We start from the raw sequence: 13,114 nt of genomic DNA on the forward strand, positions 1-13,114 counted from the left end.
TATTGGTTTACCTAACAGTGACAAAGTCAGCCTTGTGTCACAGAGTGTGTGATTTTACACACAGAGTATGTTTCTCTGAAATTCCTCGCATCAGCTCTTTGATTTACTTACATTAATGCAGATGAAAAATAGTCTAGGACTTGTGTGGGGTATCACGTTTATAGCATAATTAACTTTGTTCCCTAAAACATGAGGAAGGACAACGTATATCAGTGCAAATCATTATTGTAATCAACAGACAAGTAGAGTTGTATAAATGTATTAAATTAGGTTACCTAAACTAGGTTGTGAGGTATGAATATGTCTGCTGTGTACAGAGAGTCTACTCAGATATGTCTAGTCAGTTATGATTTTAATGTCACAGTTGAAAAGTTTAATGGGTGTTCAGCCCCCTTTATATCAGCATTCCTGTTCTAATTCAGAAATTGAACGATGAGGAATGGACTACCAGAAGCTTGAGGTTTCTTCTGAGAAAATCAATCTTTCATTGGAGATGAGGTACATTAAGGTCATCTCACATTGCCATGTCATAATTGAAATCCTTCACAAAGGCTCTCTTTAGAGAGTGATGTATTCTCATATCCGTTTGTCTCATTTCCTAACTAAAAATTACTCAGTAAACTGGAAGATTAAACAACCGTTTAACAATTTGAGCCTGGGAATTTCTTAGACTTTCCTTGAAGGCACTTTTATTTCATTTCCAAGAGGAAATACACTTTTATTTCATTACATTTTAATTGACGTCACTGCTCACACCGCAGATATTTGCTTTGGTTTAGCTTTAATGCCATTAATTTTCTTCAAGATTCTTTAAAAGTAAAATCTGTATGAGTGTCCTTTTTTTGAACTAAAAGTTGATAACCAGACAATTGATGGACCCCATTGACTTCCATAATAGGGTCAATTGACTTCCAATGCGGCGCATCAACTGTTTGGTTCAACAGAAGAAAGAAACTCTTAAGGTTTGGAACAACTTGAGAGTGATGACTGAACTATCTCTTTAATATTGACATATTTTGATTTTCAAAAGGTCCTGGTTTAATTTTAAATCACCCATCTCAAGCAGATGTCTTATGAAAATATCCAAACACTTTAAAAATTAGAGTGAAAATATACTAGAGAGAGATATTCACTTATCATGTTTATTTTGCACATTCAGTGGGTGTTAAGAACACTAACATACAGGTGTGTGTGTAACATTAGGAGAGATCTCACAGCATTTTGTAGTACATTATACGTCAAATATTCACAATATATATTTTTTTAGTTTGCACTAATACAACATTTTTCAGTTTCCTGCCAATTTATTTTTGAACACCAAAGCGATTGTGTTTAGGTTACAAATGACTTTGTCGTTTTGTTTTTTCCCCCTTTAAAAAAAAGTTTTTTTCTTTCTCCTGTGTGTTGTTTCTCACATGGTTTGATATTTTTAATATCTTTCCATTTTGCCATACCAGTGATCTGACACAAAGAAGTGTCTTCTACATGAAAGACGTTACTGAGTGGATAGAGTGCACTTTTATACAGGGAGTGTGAATTTAGCATGTTAGAAGCTTGAATGGAAAGAAACATTTTTTCCTTCTAGAATTACAGTTTAGAATCTAAACACCTCTATGATAGAGAAACCATGTGCCATAGGACCAGCTGACTGCTAGTGGTTAATTTGTGGGGAATTGAGTGTATTTTTGAGAAATGACATTGTGTTTTGAGCTTCCCAGATCAGTGATGGTCCCTGCTCTGCTGGGTCTGTTGAATCCTGGGCAGATTTCCTTCTTGGCATGGGTATCAAGAATTTAAAGGATCTTGTTCCTGTTCTGATTGCTGAACAGTCAATTAACAATTCTTTTTTAGTATTTTTAAAGAATAAATATTTTAGGAAAAAATGCAATTGCATTTCCAAATTATCAAATAATTTAAGTAATAAATACATTTAAAACAATTCTTGCCGTCTTTTTTAGAGGCAGCATAAATGCAGTCCAATAATTGTTCTCAGGTATATATACTAAAAACAAACTATTTAACTATTTATTTATTTATTAATCTTTATAAAATACAAATGAGAAAATGCATAATATGTATTTTAATTACACATTGTTATATGAGCAACCAGTCAGTTACTACTCTGATCAGTATACTGTAGTTGTGTTGTTGGTTCGACACATTAAATAGACCTGACTCATTAGAGTCCTTTTGTTTTTTAGAGATTGTGTTTTTAGAGATTGCATTGTAAATTTTTCATTCATTAAAAAGAACCGACTCATTAGAGTCGTTCGTTAGGAATCATACTACACTGGTTGCGGTGTATGGTTTCAGTTCACTAAAAATAAATTGATTGTAAGTAAATTGTTCTGTAATTGGACTACACTGGGCTTGCTATCTGTTTAAAGCTGTAGATTCAATTGTGTTTTTATGGCACTGCTGAATAAATTGTGCAGGAAACAGAGAAAACAGGAAACAGTTTTTTAATACAATGTTTTGTCTGCATTAGCGGAAAAAATGCATGTGCGAGAATTGTTAATGGAGTCGAACGTCATTTGGTTCCACTACTTCTTTCTAATGGAATCATTTCTGATTCTTGGTTCCCAACCTTAACTCTGCCTCCATATGAAACACAGACAGATTTAGACATCAGGCTTGTTAATTTAACAGTGAGGAGCACCAATCGGAGATAAAGGCCCAGGCTATCAGCAGGCACACATGCAAACCATCAAAAGATCTTGACGGTAAGCCCACTCTAAATCAAATAAATGACTATACCAATTCTCATCATAAATGAGAGATGTGGAAAAGTGGTATGAGACAGTAAAAGGGGAACTGAGGTGAACGAGGTATGCTAGAAGAATAGACTAAGACGTGTTGTGACTGAAAGAATTACATGAATACATTCCCTCTTGACTTTATGAACTACAAATGATTTACTGCTACATATCTTTCCATTTCCCAAACATAACACCAGAGGGCTCAGAATGCCCCCTTAATATGCCAGAGCTTTCCAGCTCTGAACTACGAACACACCTCTTTGTCTATCTCTATATCACACAGTATTTAAAATGACAGCGGATCCAATCCACCTTAAAAAGAGCATCTGATGACATGGGCAAGTAAAGTCTACGAAACAGTGAACCTCTGTTTTATGGTGAATTGAAGCACTGTATGAAATTCATACAGACAGTGACATTCAGAGTTTGTTTGTAGCATAGCAGTGCAGATTAACGTTTTCAGGGCCAGATTTATCCAAAGTGCGCGTTGAAATTGTTGCACTGGCAATAAATCAGGCCCAGAGTGCTGCCAAAAGGGTTATTGTTGTACAATCACATGACTCAACTTGTAGCTGTGGAGAATGTGAAACAGCAGGAATCTCTGAAACATCTCCAGCCAAAGCGGAACAGAACAAATCATTCTTAAGCGTAGATCATACAACCTATGCGTCACTTCGGTGCATTGCTCATACAGTGGAGAAGCAGTGAATATCAGAAGCCACTTATCACAAGATCCCCTTGATGTAAGTTCCAAAAATCAGATGCCTAAAAAAAAGAGCTTGTTTAATGTGTGTCGGCATCACAAATGCACACAATGTCCCCTTCTGGAGTGAAACATGGAGTGTTAAGACATGCGATAAGTTTCATAATGACAATTACAGAATCCTAAACCTCATAAACTCCTAACAGTCTTTCAAAATTTTGGTCTCGTTTATTATTTATCATGTTTGGTTATGTTCTGGACATGTGTTTTTGTGTGTGTGTGAGCAACTGAGAGAGAAAGTAAGAGTGAACTTGTTTTTTTTTTTTTTTAAGATTAATTTCCGAGGCCCATAATCACATCAGCAATGACGTAAACGTTGGCTTAAGTCTTTTTTTTAAAGTCCTCCTGAAGATCAGTTACCTTCAAAGTGACGGTAACAAAGGCATATTTTCCCAAACTCTCTCTGTCTCTTGTTATTAAACGCTTCCTGTGTGCCTGTGTTTGAATGTGTGCAAGGAGAGATTGTGGTGAAGCTCTAATATTCATTGAGTGTGTGCCACTTTGAGATTTGGCGCCGTGGGTTTTGGCAGACCTCCTGCCAGTGGGCGGCACCCGAGGGGCAGGGGCTGTTTGCGCCGAGCACCAGCCGCCCCAAGGCCTGGTTTTTAGTAGTACGGTCGAAGTCCATGACCAGGAACTCGATAGAAATTTCTGGCAGCAACTCAGCCGGTACATCATAGATGAAGGACTCATTAAAGACGGGGTTGAGTGTGCTCTTCTTCACATGCGTTTTCTTTTTGGCGATACGTTTGTGGCCATAGAACACATTTAACTTCACATATGGATCTGGGACACAAGATAAGACAGGCCATTTGATTAGATATTTTGAAAAAAAATACTTACAATTAATATTTTAAAAAATGTCATTTAATGTGACACTGAAGACTGGAGTAATGATCCTGAAAATTCAGCTTTACCATCACAGGAATAAATTACATTGTAAAATATATTTAAATTGAAAATTGTAATAATATTTCACAATATCGCTGACTTTTGATCAAATAAATGCAGCCTTGGTGGTCATTTAAGACTTAATGATAAAATCTTACTGACCCCAAAACATTTACACAAGAATAATTAAAATAAAATAATATATATATATATATATATATATATATATATATATATACATATATACTTACTTCCAGATTGCCCAGTGATGTCCAGTTTTGGAAGATGTTTTGCTTTTAACACCACCACGCTAAGTCTGTGAGAAACAGGTTGATAGGACAGAGAGACCAGCAGCTCTCCACGGCTTACACACTGGAGAAAAGCAAATACACAGACACAAAGGTCAAATAAACTGCTTCTCTCATGCATGCATACATTCATAATTGCAAGTCAACAGGTTTTTTTTAAACCAGGTTTTAATATTGAGGTCTTAAATCAGCTGTACATTTAAGAATAAGACCCTGGGTTCTCTATACACCTCCACAGCACTGGAAGAACTCCAGCATAAGCAGGTAAGTGATTATGTCGTAGCAGCTCTTCTACGCATGGTGTATTAGCAAAGTAACAGATGCGTTTATGATAAGTACAAAATTAATGGGCTGATAACTCATTAATAACTTGTTTTTCGTTTATCTTCACAGCTCAACGTCTTGAGTTTCGGTTCTGTGCGGAGGCACGAGGAGGCTTTCATGTATGTGCCAACAGGATTGTCTACGCATCATCTAAACCCACTCAGTGAGCAGGAGGATAAGCACATTTATCAATGACTACAAAGTAGGAGGATGGGAGTGATGATTCAGTGCTGAGCTCATACAACTATTAGACTTATAAAAAGAACCCAGATGAATCAGTCACACAGCGGGAGCATGAATAAAATGCATAAAATAATTGTACAAATTAAACTGAAACATGTGCTTAAGTAAATGTATTTAGCCTAAAATCTTCTGAAGAATTTGACTTTAGTCAGATTAGTTATTGTTATTGATGGGTGTAAACTTACAGCAATGTTCTACTGTGTGGTTGTTTTGATATTAGCTTGAAATATAATATATTATACATAATGTAAAAATATTATACATATACATAAAATTGTTAAATATTTTCTTTACTTAAATTTCACTTCATGTGGTTCTTTTTTCATGTAGTACAAATTAAATTCAGGAACAACGGTTGAATTAAATGAAAACTGTTCTGAAATGGGCTCTAAATAAAAACTTGCCTGTAGCTCAAACAGTAGAGCATGGCACTAGCAATGCCAAGGTCATGGTTTGATTCCCAGGGAAAGTAAGAACTGATCAAATGTGTACCGTGAATGCAATGTCAGTCATTTTGGATAAAAACATCTACAAAATGTACCAATATTTCAAATAATATTAATTATAATAATGCAAACAATTTAACTCATAAACCTTAAAAGGAATTGGACTTAAGTCAGCATAGATATTGTTACTTTTTAACATTTTTATATTAGCTTGAAATATTATGCGATATTTAGGGTCACTCATATACTATATATACGTATATATATATATATATATATATATATATATATATATATATATATATATATATATATATATATATATATGACTATTCAATTATTTACATTATGGAAAAAATGTTATAAATATTCATATTAAATAAAAATATAAACATATGTATTGTTTGTGTTATACTCGCTCTCACCTGCATACTTCTCTTCGTGATCTGTTGCGTAATATGGACCCGGCCTGTACTCGGGTCCACACCTGCCAGTGGAACCATCGCCTCCCCAATCACATCGTCTCGTGAGAACCGGTCAAAGCTCAGCACCAGGAAGTGCAAAGTGAGATCCGACAGGGAGCTGTACGGCACACCATAAAATGTGAAGGTCTCATCGAAAGCAGGCTCCAGAGTCTTCCTCAGAACACGAGTCTTAACACGATGTTTCTTCTCTGGGAGAATGGTCATCTTTACATAGGGGTCTGCGCTCCCCACCTGGCCTTCCACTGCCGGTAGCCCCCGAGCTTCCAGGATGGTGACCACCAAGGCCTTCTTGGGGAAATTATAGTCGATTGCAATGCTGAGGTCGCCCCTGCTGGGCTCATCGGCAGGGGTGAAGGGTGTAGCCGTGCTGGAAACTGTAGTACTGGAGGTCTGACTGCTGCTTGCAGAGCTACTGTCCAGACAGCAGTAATCCGCACGCACGGGAAGCTCCCTCTCCAGCCTGGGAACCTCGTGGCCACTTTCCCCGAGCCTCATCTGCATTTGTTTCTCTTCCAGCAGGCCGCTTTCTGCTGCCGAATCCATATCTACAAGCACCACTGGGCGGCCCTTGCTGCCTTGAGCCCCATCAGTGGTCTGGGACCTTGCCTGGCGTGCCACCCTAATGATCCTCTTGCTGTTGGTCAGCGTGTCAGGGTATATGCTCATTCCTTTCAGCATGTGAATAAACTTGTACGGCGGGTCTGTGAGAGGGTCACTGTGTTCCGATTGGATGCCATGCAGCTTGTAGTTCCTCCTGTTGTAATGTTTCTGACAGCAAGTCCACACAAATATTAACGCAAAGACTGCAACAACCAACACACCAGCACCGATAAACCCCGCCAGCACTGGGGACATATCTAAAAGAGAAAAAACAGAGACGGAAAAGTAAACAGACTGATAAACAACTTGATCACATACATTTTTCTACATTCACCAACAGTCACACTAACATACCTGAAGATGTTCACAGGCTTAAATCGTAGAAAATAAAACAACAGTCTTTCTCGTTCTAGAATCTAGATGGTTAAAGCACAACAGCTCTGAAAATGCAGAGACTGACAAACCCACGGAGGATTTACTCTAATATCTACTTCATGCCTACTCCACCCACCAAATGATGCAGAGGAACACCATAGTCCCACGCAGAGACAAACCACTAACAAATTACTGCATCCGGTCTCCCTCTGCAACATAGCTATGAAATATCATGAAATCCTATCATATCATTCTGTCTGGATGTCTTTACGCTTCTGTTCTGTATAAATGTAGTGCCGCATCAGAGCGTTCGTCAGTCACTGCCCTGTAAATGCATTTAATGTTGTTCTATGTTAAAATGTTGTTTAAAAGCACCTCATATGCTGTAAAGTTGACCTTTTGAATAGGATAGAATAGAATGTCAGTTGAGAGAATGTGTATATTATAGAGTAGTGTGTTAAGAGTAGTGAGTGATTTCCTTGTCTTTTGTTGTTTGATTGACATTAAAAACAGACAGCAGCAGGAATATTAGGTTTCTGATCTGACGATTGATTTGATTGATTTGCTTTTTGACAGTTGACCGGAATTGACTGAGCTGGCTTATCTAAACCCAGAAAGTGGCCGTGCATATAGTCCATTGCGATTAATCGTGCAGCCCTAATTTTTGTGTGAATTTGTCCGTTCAAGCGCAAGACTTGAAAGAGAAACATACATTAGCGGAACTTGTTCTGTCTGATTTACACGTTATTTTCAACAAACCATGCGTTTTCAGATTAGAGAAGGTAGGCTACAGTTAGATTTTGTGAACCGTTACACCCCCGAATGTGTATGTATGTATATATAGGCTTGTGAGACTTTTTTAAAAGAAAATCATTTTTATCATAAAAAAAAATTCTGATCAAAAGTCAGTAAAAAAATATTTTAAAGAAGATTTGCTGTTCTGTTTATCTTTCTATTCATCAAAAGAAAAAAGATCATGGATTCAACAAAAAATATTAAGAAGCTTAACTGTTTTCAACATTAATAAAAAATCTGAAGGACAGTTTATTTACTAGAGCTTTCTGTCCTTGTGTTGTCAGGACACAGTGACATAAATTAAGACAAAGATTGATGACAGCAGAACAGAAACACTCCCTGCGGGAGAGTGTGTTGTGTATGTTGCTGATATATGGCGATTGTAAGATGAGTTGCTCAAACATAGTTTGATTAACAATGAATCTATATGCTGAAATTCACGCTCTATCCACCCCACAATGCCATTTTATAAGGTCACAGTGACCAAACTTGTGAGATCAGCATGTTTACTGGAAGCCTTTTTTTGTGATGGAGGAACTGAAGACAAAGATTCAGAAGAGAATGTGAAGGCAACAAAAAATCAAATAAGAAGAGTATAGTCATTACAGCCAAAAAAATAATAGCATGATGGAGCTACAGCCAAAATGAACAGCACAAGGAAAGAGATAGTTGCCAGTGCTCCACCCAGTATGTTGTTTGCTCTATTACTCTCACCCAACCTCAGACAAAGGCCCTCACCCCACTTGCTAGATGATGCAAGACTTGGGTAGGCTCCAGAAAAACAGCTGCTCCAATTACCTGGAAAAATCCCATGGGCCATAGATGCGCATGAACCAAAAACACACGCAAACAAAGAGGATAGATAAACGAATTAATGAGATATTTATACAGCGCATAACCTACTACTGTACACCCAAATTGCTTTACAATCAATGACAGGTTTCTCTTCTCAGCCACCACCAGTGTGCAGCATCCACTTGGATGATGTGACGGCAGCCACAGTACAACGGCGCAGTGCGCTCTCCACACACCAGCTATAGGTGGAGAGGAGAGAGTGATCGAACCAATTCAGTTGATGGGGATTATTAAGAGGGCTTGATTGCCAAGGGCCAATAGAGGGAATTTGAACACCCCCACTCTTTACGAGAATCTCTATTATTAAACTCTTGGTGTATTTCTCTGTAGTTCTAAGGATATAAATCAAAATAACATCCCTTTAGAGCCCTGACAGATGTGTCTAGATGGGACACGGTAGAGTGATCAAATATCAAACATCAGAGATGATTTGTCATGGGTGATGGTAGCTTAAAGATTAACTCATTGCTAGATAAAAAATTACAGATTGGATTGAAGGATGGGGAGACCTGAGAAGATTGCGAAAAGAGCCCTATCAATGTTACAGCAATCAGTGAACTGTAAGATCCTTCATATAAAAAGCATTCACTAAATGACAAACAAGCTGTCTGTGGGTGAAAATGACGGGTTCAATGTTACAGTATGTGCACTAACTTTCCCATACCAGGTAATGGCCATACACATCTACAAAAGCAATACAGTCAATTTACCAACCCTGACTAAAATTAGTACTGCCAGTTATTCCAGCACTATGCTCTCATTGTGGGTGTCAAATCAGAATGATGCAGCAAAACAGAAAAAACTCAATCTTGCCCCATTTCAAGTCACAATGTAACAAGTAGCAACAGCTCCTTTTTTCTGTATTGTGGCGTGTAATGGATTATCATAAAAGAAAAATTTGTAGGGTGGGAACTTGGTTCAATCCATTGGTTGTTTATTGGATGGAGGAAGATGTGAATGCGAGCTTGAAGTCGTTTTTAAGAAAGAGATGGTGTTTAAGCAGACTAAATGATTGGATAAGTCACCAGAGAGAAGTTTGGTTTTATTAGAAGATCAAGTGATAACCGTCTAAATAAAATTACGATGTTAAAAAAATAAAACATGCATGGATAATTGTTCACAATAAAAATCATTAAGATCCATTTAGAAAATAGGGTGAAATTTGAATTTTTCATGCCGATTTTAATTAAATATTAACAACAGCTTAACCGGTTGTATTCCATATAAGATAATATCTATTATTGAAAACATGGCAAAAAAAATTATTTTATATGCACAATACTGTCTTACAAGATTCTAAAAGAAGTCCTTGTGTAAATCGTGCTTAGCCCACAGTGAGAGTGGGTGAAGAAACAGTGTCTGGAGCATAACTGTCTCTCGGAGACTGATGCCAGATGGAGGTGGGCACTGTGGTGCCAGCTGGTGCTGGCATCAGATCCGAGGACACTCCTTCCGTCATGCTATTTCACACCCTCAGACATGACAGAATTATATATAAAAAAAAAAATATATATATATATATATATATATATATATATATATATATATATATCTTAAAAGATAATACTTTATAAATGGTTTTGTAATTCAAGTGAAAACATAAAATATAACTATGGTTCCCATTCTCTGTATGAATCAGGTTCATTTTAAAAGTGTAATTTCTAGACCTGGAATATCATATTAGTAAAATCGTATAACTCCATGAGCATTTTTATAAAGAGTGTACATTTTCCAAGTTATGTCAAGCTCTAAAATATTTTATTGGGTAGAAATTTTAAGTAAAAAAATATGTATACAGTAAATCATGACCGACAGGAAAAGTCATTGTGGCTTTGAATTTTGCGGATATTGGGGGGCCTTGGAGTAAAAAAATTATACCAGGCGGTCATAGAGCAAAAATCTGTCTTTTTTTTGTCCATACACATGAAAGTCTGGGACATGAGGGTGTGTAAATGACGACAGAATTTAGGGAATTAGGAATTGTTCTATAAGAGGGTTTTGAACATTTGTATAATTGTACTTTTGACTCAAAAAAAAATTCAGTTACTGATATAGAACCCGTATGCTCAATTCCAGCCCATATAGCAGTGATTTTGAGGACACATGGGTGGAGACTGTAATCTCAGCGGTGCGCGTTATTAACAAACAAAGAGACCTCGGGTCCAGTCCGGAATAGACATCACGTCATTCTTGCTTCAATCTCACTGCGCAATGTGCCCATCACTCCATTAAAACACTTTAGCTTCATGCATTCAACGTTCACAAACGCTCGCTAAATAACAAATCACTACCTGTACAACAGATATCCTACTGATGTCGGGTAACAGTTAAATAGTCTGACTTCCCTTTCTAGAAGCACTCTCCAAAATAAAACCCGAAATTAATGATATCTTAACCAGGTCAGGTGTATCGATAATACGTAGTATTCATATCTCAGGCGTGTTGGTGTGGCTCAGGCCTGCGCTAGGCTACTCACCGTACACTGCGCTTATTTCAGTGATCTCAGCCATTTTGAGGGTTGGGCGCGCTGCGATCCGGATAACAGCTGTGGAATAAACAATAGATTTCGACGGTCCTTCGTTTAGCTGATATAATGTTGATGTCTACATCTCTACAGTACGAGGGGTCCTCTTGTCTGGTCCGGTCCAGGCCGTTGTGGGATGCTGCGCCCTGAAGGATGCTGAGCGTCAGGATGCACTGCGTCAGATTGCGAGTCTGACCGTAAGTACCGCCCACCAGCAGCGAGCATCCAAGGATCGCACCGTCCCGTTTTTTCCAGCGTTTTCATATCCGTAGAGGTACATAAAAAATGGGGTCCTTAAGATCTCTAACCACTTACCAGTTTTTCTTTTTTTTTACTTTAAGACCAGCAGCTTGGTTTAATGTGGTAGGTATGGTTATGTACTTAAAGATAATGTATTTTTTATATGACATGAAATTAGAATACTAAAAAGCCATGTTCGAATATCCATAGGGCCTACTTCCTTCCAGTATGTTAAATGAGTAGGATGTGCAAAAATGGAGTTGACAGTAGGCAGTTCCCAGATGACCTGTGGAAGGGTTTCCCAAACGGGTTCACCAATAAGGGAACTTCAGGGGGGTTGTGATTGATAAAACAAAACGTAAAATTAAATAAAAGCAATCTAAATAAAATGCTAACTGAAAAATATTGCATATTTGTTGTTTATCTGCAGGTCATGAGATCATTAACTGACATTAGAGAACCAAAACATGCAAATGTGTTGAAATATTCGCTTAAAATCATCAAGGTACATCAAGTAAATATTTCAGATAGATTCAGATCAAGCGGTTTGGCTGACAAAAAAAAAGTTTGGTAATCCGTGACCTTCTGCATCTGCTGAAATTGTGTACTTTGCAACACAGACCATAGGTTTCCTATCCCATCAGGCTAGAAGGGAGCTATAAGTACCAAGAAAGTTGTTCTTTATGATTGTTGTTATTATGCCAAGTGTCATATATCGTCTAGAGGACAGATATTACCAGAGTTTACTTTTCTTAATATTTTTTATTATGTAGGGACCATTGGGCGCTGTATCCTGAATATAGTCACGGCTGAAGTAGGGCTGAACCATGGTCCCGGAACACATGTTTGAAGGCCCCCCTCAGTGGCAGACCCCTTACATATTATCCTACATTAAGCAAGTGGAATTTGATAAAAAATAATTTAGCAACCACTTATTTTGAACGTTTTTGCCATGAATATATTCACAATATAGCACAGCCTCTAGCAAAATCTTTGAATTAAATACAATTCGTAATATACAGTATAAAGCTCAAACAAGAGTCATGTAAGTTAACTCAAGTCTAATGCAGGGCTGTGCATGAAGGAATGTAATACTTTAAAAAATAACCACTAGGTTTCCTCACTCCTGTCACAGTGTCATGGCTTATAAAGGCTTGAACGTGTCAGACTGTTATGGCACATTGTTATGGCATCACTCATGTTTAGCCTAGCAGACGAAAATCCTACTGTTAACAAAACTTTTATCTCTGTATCACTGAATTATAAACTATTATGGTATTCATAACAAGTTGATTGTCTTTAAAACTGCAGATCAGTGGCGTCATGCCCATTCAAAGTGAGGGGCCCCCAAATGTTCACGTGCCCCCTCAGATTTTTCCTCCCTGATAATTTTTTTTGTCACAACTTTATTACTATTATGCTCCATAATTAACAGAGCCTATAACGACTCAAATGTATTCTTTTGGATGTGTAATAAATCGGTCAGCATCAGCCCGCCCCTTTTCC

The 13,114-nt window shown here is 37.5% G+C and overlaps 1 protein-coding gene across 1 annotated transcript; it reads right to left on the bottom strand.

Annotated features, from left to right (window-relative positions):
- Positions 1–1,128: 1,128 nt before the first annotated feature.
- On the bottom strand, positions 1,129–12,739 carry syt11b (synaptotagmin XIb). The gene is made up of 4 exons (XM_077214204.1): positions 11,321–12,739; positions 6,160–7,076; positions 4,665–4,785; positions 1,129–4,308 (listed from the first exon to the last, which is right to left on the bottom strand). Exons 1-4 carry the CDS (start codon positions 11,352–11,354, stop codon positions 3,998–4,000), a joined length of 1,383 nt encoding a protein of 460 aa, XP_077070319.1. The 5' UTR covers positions 11,355–12,739; the 3' UTR covers positions 1,129–3,997.
- Positions 12,740–13,114: the final 375 nt, after the last annotated feature.

Source organism: Siphateles boraxobius, unplaced genomic scaffold (genome assembly GCF_051911475.1).
Source record: "Siphateles boraxobius isolate OS27281-9 unplaced genomic scaffold, OSU_SipBor_1 12, whole genome shotgun sequence".
In the NCBI taxonomy this organism is placed as follows: Eukaryota; Metazoa; Chordata; class Actinopteri; order Cypriniformes; family Leuciscidae; genus Siphateles; species Siphateles boraxobius.

What these genes read in the sequence shown, in the direction of transcription:
- syt11b (XM_077214204.1), bottom strand. Translation starts at nt 11,354, where the DNA reads ATGGCTGAGATCACTGAAATAAGCGCAGTGTACG. An exon ending in TGAAATAAGCGCAGTGTACG is followed by an intron (nt 7,077 to 11,320) that starts GTGAGTAGCCTA and finishes TTTCTCTTTTAG; the next exon opens with ATATGTCCCCAGTGCTGGCG. An exon ending in TCACGAAGAGAAGTATGCAG is followed by an intron (nt 4,786 to 6,159) that starts GTGAGAGCGAGT and finishes GCTTTTCTCCAG; the next exon opens with TGTGTAAGCCGTGGAGAGCT.